The 19,891-nt window shown below is 42.9% G+C and overlaps 2 protein-coding genes across 3 annotated transcripts; both read left to right on the top strand.

Moving 5' to 3' along the window:
- The first annotated feature begins 174 nt into the window (after window positions 1-174).
- vps37c (VPS37C subunit of ESCRT-I) lies at window positions 175-5,987 on the top strand. Of its 2 annotated transcripts, XM_080837217.1 has the most exons (6): window positions 175-404; window positions 606-705; window positions 1,227-1,335; window positions 2,155-2,326; window positions 3,613-3,695; window positions 3,864-5,987. In XM_080837217.1, the coding sequence occupies exons 3-6, from the start codon at window positions 1,243-1,245 to the stop codon at window positions 4,566-4,568; spliced, it is 1,053 nt and encodes a 350-aa protein (XP_080693343.1). In that variant the 5' UTR covers window positions 175-404; window positions 606-705; window positions 1,227-1,242; the 3' UTR covers window positions 4,569-5,987. The 2 variants fall into 2 exon arrangements, with proteins under 2 accessions (XP_080693343.1, XP_080693342.1); XM_080837216.1 differs by lacking the exon at window positions 606-705.
- Window positions 5,988-13,254: 7,267 nt separating this feature from the next.
- tmem132a (transmembrane protein 132A) lies at window positions 13,255-18,289 on the top strand (the record flags this gene model as incomplete). Its single annotated transcript, XM_080836781.1, has 11 exons — window positions 13,255-13,471; window positions 13,596-13,810; window positions 14,048-14,257; window positions 14,531-15,042; window positions 15,127-15,279; window positions 15,575-15,770; window positions 16,007-16,150; window positions 16,295-16,497; window positions 16,747-16,972; window positions 17,098-17,289; window positions 17,420-18,289. The coding sequence occupies 11 exons, from the start codon at window positions 13,255-13,257 to the stop codon at window positions 18,287-18,289; spliced, it is 3,138 nt and encodes a 1,045-aa protein (XP_080692907.1).
- Window positions 18,290-19,891: the final 1,602 nt, after the last annotated feature.

Here is a 19,891-nt window from a genome sequence, read left to right as displayed (position 1 = left end):
TTGAACAGGCGTATTACATGCTACATTTTAAAGTAACACAGTTATTTTTTCAGACCAGAAGGGAATGAGATGTGACGTACAATATAAACAAAACTATATAGGGTAAACTAGTAGATAAACTGGTTACGCTTTCCCTCGATGAGGTTCCGTGGTTGAAACCAAAAATGGCGCTGGTTTGTGTCAGTCCGAAGTGAAACTTTCCCTGATGAAAAGGAAATCACTCAATCATAACAACATTTTTGGGATTATTTTTGTGGGTTCCCATTCTGTATTGTCATGTGGATATAACTTGGTTTTCCATTTCAAATTACATTGGACGACAGGCGGATGTTAACCCTAATGGAATACGAGCTGTGGGCTTTTCTGAAGTTAGCTAACGCTCACGCAAGCAAGTGCCTTTCGTTGTAAGCATATCGTTTTCGATTTAGCCAGTAAGCTTGCTAGTTAGCTTACTGAATGTTATTAGCTTGCTAGCTTGCTATCATGGTATCTCCCGTCAAAATCTAGATACAACATAGATGTTTAGTTGTCAACCTTAAGTAATACTCAGCGCATAGCGGACATTTGGAACAATACCGATTTATATCTTTTGTTTTGAAATTGAGGTCAGTGCTTCCGTGTTTATTTTACGTCATCCACCTCCAATTAAGTTGGATACCCGTCAATGTGTTCCATGCCACAATATATTTGATTTGCTAGCAGCACGTAAGTAACGTTACATTATTATTTTGATTAAAAAAAATTGACGTATACCATTCTAGCCTGCTGTTTCGATCTCAAAAGCTATACCACCCCTTGAATGTACGATTATCGACGTAGTACGTTGGGTAATAAGTGAATATCGATAGCAATAGGACACTAACTAAACTTGCTTTATCTGTAGGCTCGCTAACTTCATATTTTTTTGGCTACTTACACCTGGAACAGTAATCTAGTTATTTTAACTATTGAATGCCCAGAAAGCGATGTTTGTCTAGTCCAGTTTGTTCATTTTAGAATGGTAGACAGTTCATTTGACTAGTCACAGTATGTTGTAATGATCACGTCTGGAGTCTAAAACGTCAGTGGCTAAAACTCTGGTCTGTCACATGATATTTGCATCAGTTCTGTAGATTAGTGGTATTCCTGAACAGCCTAATTGTTTTAGGCACGGCATGCTGTCTTGCTTCTGTGTCAGTGTTTCGGATTATATGCAAACCTTGTTCACTCTTCGTTTCATCCCACAGTTCTTCTGGCAAATCAATGGATAAGCTTCAGGACCTCAACCAATCCGAGTTGCAGGATTTGCTGGACAACGCGGAACGGGTGGAGTCAATGGCACTGGAATCAGACGAGGTGGGTCGTTTATTTCTTTACACACCTGTTTGTGGATGGAAACCTCAGCATGAATGATAGTTATCAGCTGATTAAGGTGAAATGTGAATAAACCAGTTGGATGTGATGCCATAGTCAGGTTTTTTTTTTTCTTAGTCAAGCCTTGGCCTATTTTTAGTTACACAGTATTATGAGGGTGGTAGAAACACAACATTCCTGCCTGCATACTGGAACCAGAAGGAGAGGAGGAGAACGGTATGCTTCTACGCAATAGTCTGTTTAGACCAGAGCCAGTATTTGACTTTTCCTTTGTTAAATATCATAGAAAAGTTACAAAAGGCACATCATGTGTAAGATCTGAGGCTTCTTAGAGAGGCACGACATTTCGATTTTGAGCTGATAATACTCAGAGCATTGATGTCCCTTTCTCTGTTTCCATGACAGAAACCTGAGCTGCCATCACCTTTTTGACATCCAACATGTCATAGTAATTATAGTCTCACGGAAGTATTTTGAGCTTTGAATGTACAATCACGTTGTAGCGTTGGTGATTAACTCTTTTCTCCTTAACCATGATTGCACTAATACATTCACATAAATATGGTTATGGTTGCACAGAGAGGACAGAACTCAACTTGGCTCATCTCAACTGTTTGCTCAGTTACAGTCGATCCCTTAATAGATCATAGATCCTTACGTACAATTTACAATAAACATAACTTATGCCCTGATGTTTCTAATAAAAGGACACATTTTAAGGTGAAGGTCCATGTGAGGACCTCAAGGACACCCTGTAAAGCCCTGTTTACATGGAACATACCAATTTCTACCTCTCTACAGATCCAGAACATCCAGCTGGAGCGAGAGATGGCCCTGGCCTCCAACCGCAGCCTGGCAGAGAGAAACCTGGACATGAAGCCAAGGCTGGAACAAGAGAGGGAGCGCCTTGTGGAACGCTACTCTGAGCTGGAGGAAGTGCGAGATAGATATAAGCAGCGGTGCTCTCTGAGAGGTAAGAAAGTGATAAGAGACAGAAGAACAGTATGATGGGGAAATGGTTGAGAAACAAATGAAGATCGGAAAGGACTGGCTTTAGAACTGCCCCCTTTCTGTTCAGCTGTTCAAGTGGAAGCTCACTGGAGAGAATTAGATACGGGCCGTCATTACCGCAATTAAATTGAATTGACCTCTAGACACTCCAAGATGATGTAGCATTTATGGGTGAAGTGAGTAAGGAAAATGGGACTCTAGAATATGATGTTTCTCCATTCTGCTCCTGAGCCTCCCCTGATCAGTATGTTTTCCATATTTTCCCTCTCTGCATACTCAGTGCACCTTGATTAGTTGAGCTCAACTGATTTAGCTATTCAAGAACATTACACTATTTCAATCAGGTCTGCTTCAAGCAGGAAAAGATTGGAGGATCCAGGAGCAAGATCGAGACTTTGAGATCGTGACAAGATCTAGGTTACTATAATTTGCATTAAATATTCATCAAGTGACTGACATTACCTGGGTTTCAATGTGCCTGCAAAATCACACAACCACATTGTTTCCCCAAACAATCATTCTCTCCATTGGTCAATATATGTCAGACTCACCAATGGGTCATACCTGGTCATCCAACTGTTATCTGTCTTGTCTAGCTGCCTGTATCATGGATTTCTAGCTTGAAAGGCCAGGTCAGCTCCAGGCTGCTCAGAACTGCCCATAGTACCTCAGGGCACCACAGTAAATGCTCAGTACTGCGTGGACATTCTGCAGTGGACATTGCTTCCTGTTCTAGCAAGAAAGGAAAAGGAAACACTCAAATCAGGCAACAACCATCAGGGAAATGTGTAGTTTGTAATTTGTATTTGTGGCCTTGCTCACAATGTGTGTATGAGTCAGCCGTGGTAAGCTGAGGACCTTGCTGAGCTCCCAAAGCTACATGTGACCTACATGTGACAATAGTTGAAAGATAGTGGAGCACCCTGCCTCTTGTCTTTCTGTCACCCCTCCCTGCCCTGCCCAGCCCAACCCAGCTCAGCCATTCACTGTACACAGTAACATTCTAACTTGTGGTGTTTAACAAAGGTCTGGCATCATCAAGAACTATTCAATATCAGATAATCCTGTTTTTCCTGTGACGGTGTAGCTTGCATCCCTTCTTTCCGGTGTGATCATGTGCACATTTGGATTTGGTTTCTCTGTTCTGGCACAGTTTACTTTGTGTACTTCACATTTTCTTTTCTATTGGCTGTGCATCGGCTCTGGACTGGTTTGGTTTGGTTACTGACAATTTGCCTCTTTTCACAGACAATGCAATGGGGAAGGTGTCACCTGAGGTGCTGTTCTCCCGTCTTCAGGCAGAGGGCGCTAGCACAGAGGCAGAGTCAGAGGTGAGTGAGAACCGATGTCTATAAAACACTGAACTACATAGAAATGCCATGGTGATAAAATGAGGGAGGGGGGGATATTTTGTAAATGGGCAATTAATAAAAACTACATTTCTTTGTGTATGTGAATTGCACATATGGCTATTACATAGTTTTCTATTTATCTTTTAGACACTAGCAGAAGATTTTCTGGAAGGTTCCTTGTCTCTGGACTCGTTCTTGGATCGCTTCCTCTCCCTCCGCTCCCTTGCTCACAAAAGACGAGTACGGATAGAGAAGCTTCAGGAGGTTTTGCGCCAAAAGAGTCAAGCTGCGGGTGACAACGCAGCTGTCATGACGACACAGTCCTGCGCCAACCAGGATCCAGCAGTGACATCCTCCCCCTGGCAACCCAGCCAGCCGCACCCGCACCCGAACCCGCACCCGCTCCCACAGCCACAGAGTGTGTCCAAGCCCAGCGGCAGCTTCTCAAACTCCCCCCAGAATGCCTCCAGCTCTGCCCTACCCTACAGCCCCTTCCCTGTGGCTCCTTCTGCCCAGCCCCCAACTGCCTCTGCAGCAGGCCCCACCAATCCCCCAGGTCAGTTTCCACACTATCCCAGCCCAGGGTCCTCCTTCACCCCTGCGGCAGGTTATGCGGCCTCCCAGCCTACCTTTGGCCCTGGGCCCTGCCCCTACCCCACCCAGCCAGCCTTCTCTGGCCTCCCTGGGCCTCCCTTTGGGCAGTTTGGCCCCAGCCCAGCCCCCTATCCTTCTGCATATCCCTACCCGGCGGGCTACAGCTACCCCACTGGTCCCAGCTTGCCACCCTCCCAGCCAAACACGGGCAGGCCTGTCTACCAGTCTGGATTTAGGGTACCACAGTCCTACTCCTGAGTCCCTCTGTCTATCTCATTTGCTCCTCTGCCTTGCCCTCTCTTTCACCATCTTCCCCCAGTCTATGATGCTGTCTTTGTCATATTTCTTTCTTTCTCATCCGTCACCTGGGCTCTGCCCCCCCCCACCACCCCACTCTCTTTCTCTCCTTTAGTCTTTATCTTCCATTCCCCCCCCGCCTACACTCCTGGCATCAGATTTGTGGTTTGCTCTACCTGTGTTTTTTCCTCTTCCTGTGTGAAGCTTGAGTGTGCTCAAGCCTTTGTTTCTCCTGCACTCCCTTTGCTGTCCACCCTCCCCTTGCGTTCGAATGGAGGCCCCAGAGGAGTCTGAAGGGGGTGCAGTCAGGCGATGGACAGTCCTTTCCTCCATCAGGCTCCAAAGCACTCCTACCACACACCTCATCAAGTCAGACTTCTTCACAGGATGCAACAAAGTTCATTTGTTCTCTGTCAGAAAGTCTTAAAATGTTCACACTTGTTTTTTGTTGTTGTTTTTATCTGTTTAATTGTGCATTAAGAATTGAGCATTGGGAATCCATGACGCTACACTGGTAGAGTTCAGCATTAATGATATGACTTGCTGTGCAAACTCACCATTCCAATCATCAGTCTGTGCATCAATTGTGTAGAAAAGGCAGACCCACGGCGCATGCCATCTCCTGTCACCTGATTTCACATTGTGACATCCAGACCATACGTGCCCTTCAGAAGTCCCACATCAATTCAGCGTGGGAGACTGCAGTGGTTGTGTTGTGTTGGACTCAGACTGTCATCGTTAATTTCCCCTGTTGCCCCTAATCACAATTACTCTCTTTCCTTTCATCTTCTCCACTCGTCTACTTTCACTTTTCCTGTCCTCCCTGATTCTTCCTCCATCTATCCTTCTGAAAAACCTCTTCCTCTTGCCTTTCCCATGTACTGCTTGCCAACATTAACTGTTGCTTGACAATGGTGAGAAGTTTATTTCTGTAAGTTCACTACCATTTGAGAATATATGTGATTTGTATGATAAATGAAAATACTACTAACAGGAATCTTTAAAGAAGGGAAGTTTAGATATATCTTATCCTGCTTTAGTACCCAAAGCACATTGACGCGAAAGTTAGAAGGGGCCCGGAGGAAGGGCGCCAAAGTGTTGGGTAAAGAGGCTACGTAGCACCCCTTCGAATATGCAACCAGCACCCGGGAGCCCCCAGTGCCAGCGGATGGACTTCCCCACTTCTCCTCTATGCAGATGTGTGTTACTGTCAATGGTCAAGGCATCAGAGTTGAGCCATTTTATTATTTTTTTGTTGAAAAAAATAGGGGAAAATCATTCCTGATTGGTACGGGCTGTATTATCTGGTGGTGTTCTGGCATGAACCTGACTTGTATTATTGTGTTAAATTCAGTAATTATGGGATAAACTGGGGGGGGGGGGGGGTTCTAAACCAAATCAAAGTGAATAAAATGTCACCTCCAGGTGTGCGCGTTGAAGGGGCATGGGGCAATATCGCCCTCCCCCCCCCCCCCCCCCCCATGGCAGTGGACCAACTCACTTACGCGCCACCACAGACAGACAGACAGACAGACAGACAGACAGACAGACAGACAGACAGACAGACAGACAGACAGACAGACAGACAGACAGACAGACAGGCAGGCAGACAGGCAGATCGCCAGGCCACTGAGCTCACACTAGCACTCCACCAGCCCGCCAAGCCAGCGCCTCTCAGCCCAACCCAGCTCCGCTGTGGCGGCCCGCACCAGTCCGCTCTTTTTATTTTTGTACTTTGAAGCAATCCTTGACAGAAACAAAACAAGACAAAAATATCGACGCGGGAGGGATGGGCATCTCAATCAAGCCCACCTTGCCACTAGCTTTAACTAATCAACAAACTCAGTAATGAAGACTCAGGTGGGGCGAGGCCTGGACACCTGGACACCTGGGCTCCGGTAGGAAGGAGCTGAGCAGAGGCCCACGGCCTGATCGAGGGTGGGGAGGGGATGGGGTGGTTGTCGTAGAAGCACAATGCTGTGCCTCGTTAGGGATAAAATAAGAGAAATAATAATTAAAAAAGAAAACAGAAGAATATATTGGTTTGGTGGTGATGACTGTAGCCTGTTTCAAAGTGTTCTTTTTTTGAGTGTGTATAATAAACACTGAAGCTGATTTATGAGAAATGTGATCAGTTTGTAATTTTGTCTTTTCTCATCCTAACCCACATCCGCATGCTGGCACACACATACACACATACCTTGACAAGTCTTTCTTCTTTATCTGTTTTGAAGTTGCTTTGACTCTTTCCCCCTCTCACTCCCAACAGTATATGTCAGTCACACGCCACAGTCAGCTGTGGGCAGGGAACTAATGCATCACCATGACAGGAATAACCAATTCAGGATGAAAATGTAAAATGTATTTGCATCTAGTTTTGCATAAAGGGTCAAAAATTGGCTAATTTGTTACTTGCACATGTCACTGCTGTTGCTAAAGCTAGAAGTTTGTGAAGACCGATGAGTCACCTGAAGTTGCGAAGTACATCGGCCCTAATGTTTCAGGAATCGGAGAGTGTTTTTGACTCTGTGGTAGATGTAAGAAGAGGTGTTATTTTTTTCCTTACAAGGTCTACGGCTCTGGTAAACCAGAGGCGAAAGATGGGGGTTGAAACTGCAGAAACAAGAGCGTAAAGCGAGAGGAAGAAATGAGTCAAGGCAAACTGAAAGTGAACACACACGGCCCTGAATTTTTTTATCCCTTTTGTGGGAAGTGATGTGTGATGACAGTCACATTAGCTCCACTGCAGACTTGAACCAGAGGGCATGTTTAATACATTCACCTGTGAGCTGGGTCAGATTTCTCATGACTTAATAAGGTGATGGAGAAAGTTGTGATTCCACAAATAAAGAATGCTTTCATGTGTCATTAGTCAATAATTAATATTTTTAACTAGAAAAAAAAAATCTTTATTTCCTGTTCTCTTTCTTACTCTTTCTTACTTTTAAAATTCAGCCCACTCAACTGTTTTTTTCTATATGCCTATTTCTTCCTGGCTTTGATGTGAGGAAGTTCTGCATTTTGCAGAAGACATCATCTCAAAAAACTGAGCCGGAGTGATTCACTGGAGAGAGAACAAGAGAGTGGGGGAAAAGGAGAAAAGAACAAAAGTGTACACCTCTGCATGTTTCCTTTCACTTCAGTTTGTCTGTCATCCAGTGCACTTCCTGTCATTGCATTGCTGAAGGTAAGTCTTGTTTTTGTTAAAAAATAGTAGAATAATATCATCTTACTAAAAGGATGTGTGTGAAACCGGGGTAACAATGCTAAGACAAATCTCCTGGAAACACAGTCTAAATTTCTTTTCGTTTAATGTTGTTCCCGTAATAAAAGTGTTGGTCCCTGCGATGCTTTGCCACTGGTAATAGGACATTTGAGTGTATTTCAATGAATTTACCTTTAATGTTGATGAGTGCACTGTTATTTTCATGATAAACAGGGTTATTGTCTGATGGGTTAAATTATTAAATTGAGCTGATTGCTGATCTTCCATTCTGGCAGTTAGACATGGACCACTCGCAGCAGCTGGTGGTGCTTTTTCTGGGCCTTCTTGTAAATGCAGGTGAGCCTGTGTGCTGAACATGCAAAACACATTTGAGAGTAAATCATAAAAAACTGATTCAAAATACACAGTTCAAAGCATAATCAAAAAGTAAAAAATGCCTTTACAGCAAAGGAAGGTGGCATCACTTCTTTGTTGAAAAGGTTTACATTTTGAAACATCTCAGTGATGCCGTTTTAGTAATTAGTCAGGTGGAGATATCAAAATTAAGTAAGGGAAAGAAATGTCAGACTTTTGTCACAAATGTCTTCTGTACTTTATTTTACAGCTGACTTGCATGCCATACATTTAAAAACTCCCAAATATGTATCCAACAGACAGAGGGTTCCTTCTCAATTTGTTAGATTAAATCCCAAAGATTACAGGGTATGTTTTAATCCAGGACTTGACTGACCATCACGGTTGGGGGGGCGTAATGTAGAGTAATCCTCATTATTGGGGCCCTAATCTTAAACGTCTAATAGACTTTTTAAACCAACCCTCACACACAGGTCTCACACACAGCTCTCTGCGTGATTTTGGACAGAATATTTACAGGGTGAATGAGCGTGTCACTGTACATTTTTCAGTGGCACACCAGTTTAAATATAACTGTAGCTGAAGTATTATAAGAATAAAATATTCAAAAGCAAATAGGCACACCCATATAATTGTCCATGAGTTATTTCAGGTTCATACGCGTGTGAAAGTATAGTGTGCGTAATTGAAACATCCTTTTACATAAAACTTACAATCAATATTGAAAGGTTCATATCTGTGAGAGTCTGAAATGACAGGAATCATGTTTATTTGAAGTACATGGATTCTTAATAGGACTGGTTGTTAAAGATCCCTAAATTAACAACCAGTCCTAATTTATATCACCTGTTGATCATAGTTATTAAGGGCAAAGAATATATAATGCTCTTTATAAACAAATTGCGAAGATGATTTATCATATCCATACTGTATTTTCTGATTAGCAACTATTATGTCCTCTTACCAACTGGCAGATCTGTTTTAATGAAAGTGCCTTAGTCTAAAGACTGAATCCATAAACAAAAGCTTTTAATGAGCTTTATGATCATATTAAACATTAGCTTGAGTGCATTTTCAGACCTTCATCTTGCCTCACAACGACTTTGTTCATCTTTCTATTATTTCAGCTGCAACTCCCCTAGTGAGCCAAAAAACAACCACATCCAAACCATCAAATGTGTCCACCACACTTGTGTCCTCCAATCAACCCGCAGCCCATTCACCAAAGACAAGCCCAGAGGTCATAACCTCTCCACCACTCCGTAAGGTGGTCCTGATGACAGTGACATGGGATAAGAAGAATCCATGCAAGGGGCCTGTCCAGTGTAATGGTGCGTGACATACCCAAAAGCGGTTTTCTCTGTGTTTTTAGTAGGTAAAGCTAATAAATAAATGAGGGAAGGTCAAGCACCTACTAAATTGACTAATTGTTATATTTTTACAGGGGTAACTATCTCCAAGACACCCATTAAGCAATCTGAAGGTGCGTCCGTGCAAGGGCAGCAGACATATCAAGTCCCTCCATGTTAGCCTCTTCAAGGCACCATATTTACTTAATAACCACAATTAATCTTCCTTTCTCCTACCTTTCATACTTCTCCCTCTGCTGCAGCAGGCTACAGTGGGGAGCTGGCTGCATATAAGGCCATCACAGGTCTGCTTCTGGTCCTGGTGCTGGCTGTTCTCCTCCAGCGCTACGGGAGACCTACATACGCCGCCATCCGCCAAAGACGTCAGTCCACAGAAAATCACTGTGTTACTGTTGTCATGCCCACAGTTTTTGCATACATTCAGTAAATAATGATTTCAGTGTCGGTGAAATCATACCACATGAGTGATGTGACTTTTGTGTGCTGCATTACAGTGTCACAGAAAAGGCAGTCGCGATGGGTTGGCCCTACGCAGAGTCAAAGTGGTAGGTTGCGTGACCATTTACAAAAATGCACACACATGCAAATACACAAGAACACACACACACAGACAATATGACATTGAGTTGAAATACGGAATAATGTACTGACAATATGTGTATCTGGCCGTCAGTTCACTATCATAGAGAACAACAGGCCGGACTTCATCCCAACAACAACACGTCCAAGAGACACTCCTATCCAGGTGGGTATTTCTTTCTCTTCCTCGCTCACACTAGCCCACAAATATATTTACTCACAGTTGATATTTTTGTTTGATTCTGTATTTTTCCCAGCAGCCTTGGAAAAGCTCACAGTGTCAACAAGCAGAGAGCCTTCGTCTAACCGGAATAGCGACTATTCATACAATTAAATTATAACCTTTTTGTCTGTTGTCATAATCACAACCAAACAGTTATTCATCTGCCACCCATCTTGCCCTTCTTTCACATTTCTTCTGTGTTTTTTTTGTTTTACTTTTTGAAAATGACTGCCATGTTCATAAAAGTGTATTTCTTTGAATTTAATTTTCTAAAATAAAGCCAATTTTTGAAACAAGACGAACCATGTTGCATAAAACTGTTTCTCACACAGATTGAATCACAAATTTACAAGCTGTGAAACCAAGACCGGGAGAGGTTTTGGGGAGGAGGGTGTAGGAAAGCAGACTTTTGTAGATGTGTGGTTTCCTGCTGCGTTTTCTGTCGTCTTCCTGTTTGTGTTATTTCTGTCATTCACACACGCTTCTAGCTCTAAATGTATTTCATTATGCTCTGTGCCCCCCCGACTAACCTCATTTTAGATGTGCATCCTCCTGCTCTTCCCCACCCCTTTGCTTCTCTCTAATGCATTCGTTTAGTTTCCAGGACATTCATTACGGTGGGTTATAAACCATCACATGGAGTGCATTGCGGGATTTTATTGCTCTGTTTTTTTTAGATTTTTTTTGAGTGAAAAACTGTGCCTTCCTTAAATTCTGACAAAGAGAATAGAATCCAGCCAATAATCCTTGGTCTGTGTGTGTTTTCTGTTGCATCCATCTGTCAGTCTGTGTATGTGGAGTGTATATAATAGTTGTTTGGCGAAAATTACAGAGAGATGGAAATTAAGGTGATTTTTGCTGCTTTTGTGTGCGTGTGTGTGTGTGTGTGTGTGTGTGTGTGTGTGTGTGTGTGCAAGCAGCAGGATGCACATTATGTATCCTATGGAGCTCTGTTCGAAATCAGTGTTTGTATGCTGACAAATGCAACACCCAGTTGTGTGTGTATGTGTGAGTTTTTATGGGGTGGCAATGGTGTGTGTCTGAACACGTGTTAGGTCTGCGTGGCATATGTGTGATGGTGCTGAACATTTACTGCATTGGTGAGCAAGGGTGAACACTGTGTCACTCTCTTAGTCAGGCCACGGTAAGGGATTAAATCTCTGGTTTGAACAAGGTTCCATCATAGAACAATGACAGATGACAACAGATTACATGCACAGATTAACGGGGAGAGAGAGGGAGAGCAAAGCAAAAGGATGAAGAATAATGAATACCAGCCACATTCAACTATCTGTGACTCTATCACATATATCAAAGGCATTAAGTTGGCCCGTAAAAGTCAAGCCAAAAAGAAAATCATAAAGCACTTTTGTTATGCACACTCAAATCTCTTAGTTGCACTTGATCACGAACATTCCTGTTTTCACGAACAGTCAAGAAGAGTGATATATGACCGTGCCGCATTTTATGAAGTTGCACACACTGACGATGTCTGCGAATGACAAGAACAATGAACAGAACACTCGGGTAAAACGAATTAAGTAAAAGGTGGACGTTACGCATATTGTTTTTTGTGCCCACAAGAAAACAAGACCTAGTAAGTTGGAGGAAAGATTGTGTGGGTTTGTGTGTGTCTGAGAGGGAAAGAGAGAGAGAGAGAGAGAGTGAGAGGGAGACAGAGACAGAGAGAGACAGAGAAAGAGAGAGAGAATTATAGTAATATGAGTGTCGGCGGTGCTTTGTGAAATTTAATGCTATAGGTTTACACTAAGCCTCCTGTGGTGAGGACATTGTGCCTAAGCTCCTTCTGTTGCCCTATTATGGGTATCAGTGCACAGAAGTGTGTCACAGGGAGCCAGATGAAACTGAGTGATTTAAAGTGTGTTCTGACTCCCACCACCCCCCAGTCACATAGCTCACAAGCAGCCCACCATTTCAATTACAACCCCCCGCCCCCCCCCCAACGTCAAAACTTTGTATCTATGAGAATCCATAGTGTTGGCAGAAGGGAAGGAGACGGATAAAGGCGTGTTTAATATGGAATGCTTCGAGGTTATTCCCTGGAGCAATGCAGGGTTAAAGGACACCCTGGTGGAGGATATACAGAGAAATACACTGATTTAAGAATAATTAATTGATATGGAGAGAGAGAGAGACAGAGAAAGAGAGAGAGAGAGAGAGAGAAAGTGAGAGAGAGAAAGTGAGTGAGAGAGAGCAAAACAAGAAAGATGGAAAAGGGAGGGGAGGGACAGAAAGAATAGGGATTATTTACTGTTTTAAATGAATAAATCCGTATTGTGTGAATCGGGCACAGAGGGGAAGGGAAAGAGGTGGAGGGGGAGGGGAGGGAGGCAGGGAGTAAAAAAGAGAGAGACACACAAGAGTAAGCAGCCAAACAGCAATACTGACAAATCCTACAGAGCAATTTGTGGGGGACATTTTATTAAAAGCGACGAAGAAAGCGACGAAGAAAAGGAATAGCTATCATGGCAAATCCTGGACCTCAAGTTCTTAACATCACCAAGAAGTATCTCTGACCAGTCTTGACAGTGAGACAATAAGAAAAGTGACTTTTTTTTCTCAGCTAGATTTCAGTCCCATGTCAGAAGAGTACATTTGGGGAGCACAATGGCACTGAATATCGTACAGGCCACTGAAGCATCACACCGACTAGAGTAGAGAGGACCACTCCATATAAGGTAAGTAAATGGGTCCCTATTTGAAGAACATAAATATAGGTGTATAGTAGCGCATTTTTGATAGAAATTGAATTTAAAACGCACTGTACCATATACCAAATGTTAGGCAAAAGCATGTGTATGCACTTTTTCTTATTTCAATTTGCAGATTAGATTTTTTGCTTAAGCTGCACTGAACTGCCAGGCAGCACAGGAAATGACCAACTTTGCAACTGCACATTTTGTGCAAAACTTAAGGTGCAAATTGTGTTGGTCTACAGCACCGTTCTGCATGGTGGTGTTTGTGACAGTGTTTGAGACCGTGCTTGTGTTTCACTGCACAGGTGCAGGGATGAGTGTGCCTGGCTCCCACAGTTCACATTGTAAAAGAGGGGTTGTCATGGCGATGCTCCTCTACTCCTGTTTCGCTCTTGGTGAGTGAGTTCTATGAAAAATCTTAAAATATTGACTATGTTGCTGCTTTATCCTCCAAGAAACGTCAGAATCCTAATGCTTTCTCCATCTTTGGTCATCATCATCATGTTCTCCACTCTAAAGCTGGTGCCCAGCTGCCCCTGCCAGTCTCTCTCCCTGCACAGATCTCCGTTCCCCCTCCATGGCGTTCCCTTTCTCTCTCGCAGGCTGATTTAGGGGTGCTCTTCTCCAACTCCAGCCCCTTCTCCTACAGCCAGTCCCTGCTTCTCATGCCTCCACCGGGGGCCAACTCTAAGGCGGGGGTCCAGGCTTCATTTGGGCCTTACTCTGTCACGCAGGTACACTTGGACAACCACAATGCACTTTTTTTTTTTTACAGAGTACTTTTTTTGTCTGTTTTCTTGGTCACATGATGGATCATGAAAAGCAGCTGTAAATATGACAAATCCATATTTATATACATGTTTTATATTTTGTTCTATTACAGATATAGCTTCATTTCATAATCTGTCCTAAATTTCCTTCTGCCTCACTGTTCCACTTTCTGAGTCTCTTTTTGTGTGTTTGTTTTTCAGCTGGTCTCCACACCTATCCTCCCTCTTTCTCCTCCTCTCTCAGCATACCTCCTTACAAAAACAATCTTGAAGGAAAAGAAAGGAGATAAAGGAGAGAGGTTTAAAGTGAGAGTGCTGTTTCATATGAGGGGAGATGCTAACAAGGGAACCTGCATCACCCTCCATGCCTTCAAAGAGACAGAGGAACAAAAAGCATCCTGTATAACCCAGGTAAGGTTTTCAGTTTATTGCACATCATGCTGCCTTCCTTTTCATTTGGCTTCACATCATGTATGTTACTTTATCATTTTATACTGTAACTTCTAGTGTAACTATGTCTGCTAAATAGCACAATAATTGAAATTTGTATCACTCTATAATTGTATTACTTCATAAACAGCATCATGATAATACAGATATTGTATCACTGCTCTGGTGGTGCAGTTTTATCACTGAATGACTGAAGTAAAAATGATTCTCTCTTGTCTCACTCTTCTCTGGCAGCCCCCACTTGGCCTGTGCGTGGTTTCCATAACCTTACCCAAGGACTGGTTTGAGTTGGATCAGTCCTTGCAGGCCAACCCAGGACAGAACCCCAGGCTGAGATACCAACACAGGCACCGTGGGCAACATGGGCGTGGGCGCCGGCGCCACAACATGCCCAGTGCACTGCGGGACCACCCCAGCCCTCGGCCCCATCACCTCCAGCTCTACTACTCCTCCTCCGGCGCCGTCTCCAACCACAAGATGCCTCCCCTGGGCTGTGCCGAGGACGACAGCCAGCAGCCACAGAGGAGACTGTATTATGTAGGGGCTGTGGCTTTTCCAGACAGGGAGAAAGATAGAGATATGGCCAGAAAGACAGTGGGGTGTTCAGACGGGAGGGATGAGGATGATCTCAGGCTGGACTACAATGTTGTCATTCGCTATCGCCGAGGACCGGTTCACACTGGTCAGCCCGCTGGGATCTCTGTCAACTTCAGGTCAAATTTCACAGGTGACTCTGTAACTATTAGGTGAGTGAATTTGTTCAGTGAGTTCTGATGCTGCCATGACTGGTTTAGCGTTGTTTTGATTTCTGATTACATTTCGTACTGCAGGCTGAAGGTAAAGAAAGGATTGCTCTCTTTGGTGGAACAACCATCCATGAACTCCGATCTCTGGAGTGTCACTTTAGAGAGAACGACAGGCTCCAAGCATGATACCGTCTCCATAATCTGTCACAAAGTTGGGACTCGATCGGTTAAACTAAGGTACGGGTGAACTGCAAAACACTGCCTTGCTTGTGTCGTGTTTTTTAATCAAATAAACCAATGTATTCCTTCAGGTGAACACTGAGTCTCAAAAGAGCTCTGAATTGAAAAACCTCCAACATGATTTGTGGATATTTATTTATCAGCACTGTAGATTAACATGCATTTATCAGGATGCATTTATATTGATTCTTCTGTTGTAAAGTATCTACATTAAATCATGCATGCTTTTTCTGAGGGTAGTGACAAAATTAGCCTCACTGTCTGATTCCCACCAACCCTGCTGTCCCCTCAGTCAAACTGACCTGCTGGAGGTTGCTTGTTTCTTGGTTGATGGCTTGAAGAGAAGCTTTGGAGTTGCCATGACAGTGACCATGGCTTGGTGGGTGGAGTATTCGAGTCGTAATACCAACGTATCCCCACACGGAGCAGTGACAAGTTTCCTGTCTTTCACTGACAGAGATATTGTGGGCATCGCTCCCATCACAGAGGTAAGCACAATGTGTTTGAAACTATTTTACTTCCCATCTCATTTATTCTTTTATTCTATGTTTCTTTCAATTTGAACACATAGTTATGTTAGGTCACTTTTCAATCTATGAATGGTGTTCTGTAAACAAAGAGTATTATTGTTGTTGTTATCATCATTACTTTCATTATTCACTCTCAGTCTTGTTTCCATTTTACTGCTATGTGATAGCTCTTTATTTATTTTTTCTATCCACAGAGCAATACAATCATAAACACAGCCATCTTGACAAGCCAGCCAATGACCCTTCCAGTAATTGTGTTGGCTGTTGGAAGTGATGGAAAGGTATCTGATGTTACCTCTGCAGTAAGGTGTCAATCCACTAACGAGGACATTGTCAAGGTAACAGGACAGCTCATACATACATCATAAACAACCGTCAAAGTTCAAGTGTCTTAAAACGAACAACAGACATATCAAACCCAAGAAGAAATGCGATATGCGATCATAATTATCAGTGTCTTACTGCAATCCCCCAAATAACAGGTATCAAGCGACTGCTCCACCCTCTTTGTGGATGGGAGTGAATCAGGGGTGGGCAGCACTTGTATTGAAGTGGAGTTCTCTCTTGGCAAGCTCAGCGGGTCTGTTTGTCTGTCAGTCTGGGCCCCCGTGGTCCCTCTACGCATCTCCCTCTCAGACTATGTCCTCAGTGCCATCGAAGGCTGGAGCTACATCAGCCAGGGCAGGTAGGCTCCCCACAGTTCATAGCACCACTATGCCCCCTGTTGGAGAAAAGAATAATCATGTATGGGTCTGCACAGGATTCATGTCACTACACATTATACCATCCTTCTTACTTTCACTGACTGCAGGGACGTTATTCTTTATCGAGGTTTGAATTTTCATTTAGTGTTTTTTTTTTGTGCAAAATCTTTACTCATTCAGAGGACATTTCTAAGTAGTTTATAAACTCCATTAATGTCTGTTTCTTTCAGATGTACTCCAGTTTTTCAGAGGTCCACTGTGCAGGTCCTGGCCCAGTTCAGTGCTCATTCTTCTACTAAGAAGGGTCAACCAACCTACATGCTGGGATCACCTGACTGGTTTGTGGATGTGACAGAGCTGGTTCGGGACTGGCTGCGAGTGGGAAATCCACGCGTGGCAACACTTAACAAGCAGGGCTATCTGATTGGCTTGGAACCTGGAATAACTACATTGCATGTTAGTAAACAAAAGATCAGCTTGCACTCCATCATCTGTGCCCCTCCCTGTCTGCTATCCCTGATTCCCTTTCTTCCTTTCGTTCATTCCATGTTTTTTCTCTTCTTTCTCATTGTCATTATTAGGTGATTTCAAGCCAGTGGGATGGTGTGCTTGGCAGTGCTGAAGTGGTGGTGACTTCTGAAACAGTGACCCCAGGTGATCTCTCAGTGCAGCTGATTGGTGGACTGGGCTTGGCAATCAATTCTAACCCTGCCCACCAGTCTGTTGTCACTGCTGCTGTTACAGCACACAATACTCTCTACAACTATGGACAGGTATGTGGAAATATGAATCTGACATGACATCTTTCACAAGGCTCTCTCAATCTGGCCATGTTTAGAGCTTACTCTCTGGCCACAATATTTAATTCTCTCTTCTCTCTTAATCCACAATTATTTTTCTCAGGAGGCATCTACTAGTATTTGGCTCCAGTTTAACGATGACTCGGCCATTCTGGTTTCCGCATTCAGCACTGTTCCCTACTCCTTGCGTCTCTCCTCGTTGGCCGAATCTGTGGTTGCAGTGACACCCGAGCCACTGCAGCGCATCCTGGCCCAAGGTGAGGGGGGGGGACCACTGGTCAAAGCAGAGCTCCTCGTTTCAACCTGTGAGCCACTGTCCAACAATATGGAAGCCAATGTGGTGAAAGATGGGGGTGGAACCAGAAGACTAGCCAAAGGATCTGGTTGGATAAGGGTGAACCTGGACACAGAAGTTTGGCCAATAGGAAGCGACTCAGACACTGAGATGTTTGATGTGACCGACATGCTGTTGGAATCTGACAAGGACCTTTACGGCAACTTTGGTGACAAAGCTGTTTTAGGGAACATTACCAGCGACTATACTGCCAATGCTGGTTATGGTATAATAACCAGGAATGATTTAGAAAGGGCAGTTTTGACCCCAAACCATCAGGAGAGTGCTGTTTACTTCTCTCCTGGCATGGGAAGAGAGAAAGAGCGGCCTGTGCAGGGAGATAGGGATCTGGAAGTAGGGTTAGGAGCGGTGCTCTCGCTCCTCTGTCTTTCTGCTCTCCTCTTCCTGGCCAACTGTCTGCCCTGTGCTCTTCGAGAGAGGAAGAAGAGGAAGCAGAGAGAAAAAGAGGGACGAGGGTCGCAGGAAATGAAGGGAGGAATAGAGGTGGAAGAGGATGAAGGTGAAGAAAAAGAAGAGAATAAGCTCGATGAGCAGGTAGCAAGACTGAAAACAAAAGTGAAATTTTGTAAGGGAGATAAGATACATACAGTACACACAGACATAAAGTGCAGAGACTGAATGAATAAATAAATTAATAGATAAAATGTAAACAAATAAATAATCTAGACCACCACAAAATTACATATATTATCAAGATGAAACATATTGTCATATACATATTGTCTATCAACATACATACATGCATAATAATTTACAACACAGTACACTGTATATGGCCAATACATAGTATACACTTGCCTCAGCATATTGCAGGTGAGAGGAAGGAAGGTAGACTAATTTGTCTGGCATCTTGTTGTCTTACCATTAGTTGTTATTAAAGTGGACATAGTTTTGTAGGCTGTCAGGCAGCTCTGATCAGATGAGTTTATTATTCATTCATGTACAGACAATCTGGCAAACATTCTGGTTAGGCTACTGCACAGTATACTGTTCTCTGTGGTTGGACAAGTCGTATGACACGGTGCACCAAATCAACAAGCTAACACAATTCCTGAAATGCAATTTTGTTACACTGTGGTAACTGCAAATTCAACTGAGATTTGTTTTCAATTCATATACAGAGCCATTTGACTTGAATAGGCCTAATCTTTATGAAGATAAAGGCTAACACACAGCAATTTACAAACAATTACAACAATTTGCATGTATACAACTACACTCACACATTAAAACAAAATAATGTTTGTTGATTTAATTATTAAGCCGTTGTTGTTCAAATTAGTTTGCTGCATTCATAAAGGGCCATAAGTGTGATGAAATGATCCGCTACAATGCTAGCAAACCTTTTGAATGTGGAACGGTGGTGCATCTGATTACTTTTTCTTTGTGGTGACTGAACTCTCCTGCGTTATTGAGGGATATTGTCTCTCTTTTATTTTGTAAATAAATCTTATATCATCTTTGAATGACTTTCGCATACATATTCAGTAAAAAAGAGAGGTGAAAAGAAGAAAGGAGAAAGAAGGAAGAAAATGTGGGTATTTCCGCATCCATATTTATCTGTGAAATGCATTTCTAACTGCTTAAACAAAGTTTTAAGTATTAAATGTAAAGTTTAAAGTGCATTTATATCAAAGTTCCATAAGTGCATTTCCCCTAACTTACATAACACATAACATTAGTATAATTGACACAATGGGATACAAATCAGCAACATAAAATAATACAATTAACAATTGATGATAACACATATCTCAACACCCCCACTATATATTATATTATAACACGGGTAGATGAAATCAAGCATTCTGAGAGTGAGTTCCGGGGTGTGCTTTAATCAGGGATATAGTAACTGTATGACCTGTTTACATCTACCTGAGCGTTCCATATCAGTGCGCACTCAAAAAAAAAAAAAAAAAGATGGCGGCCTGTTGGGAACCTGTTAGTGGGAAATGTTTCATGTGAATTAAGCTATCTACACAACTTTGTCTACATTGACTCGGTTATTACAGTGCATGAAATGCCCTGTATTGTTATTCCTAGGCTTCTTCTTCTTCTTCTTCTTCTTCTTCTTCTTCTTATTCTTGTTACCTTTTTCTGCGATTAATTCAGCCCGAACCGCTTAACGTAGAAACTTCATTCAAACTTTGTCGCGTAGGTCTTGTAAAAGACACTTATGCTATGTATTTTTCACTTTTCTAAACTTTATACTTTTTAAGA

The sequence above is a fragment of the Sprattus sprattus genome (assembly GCF_963457725.1).
Source record: "Sprattus sprattus genome assembly, chromosome: 4".
In the NCBI taxonomy this organism is placed as follows: Eukaryota; Metazoa; Chordata; class Actinopteri; order Clupeiformes; family Clupeidae; genus Sprattus; species Sprattus sprattus.
This window is presented reverse-complemented; position numbering and strand designations above follow the sequence as displayed.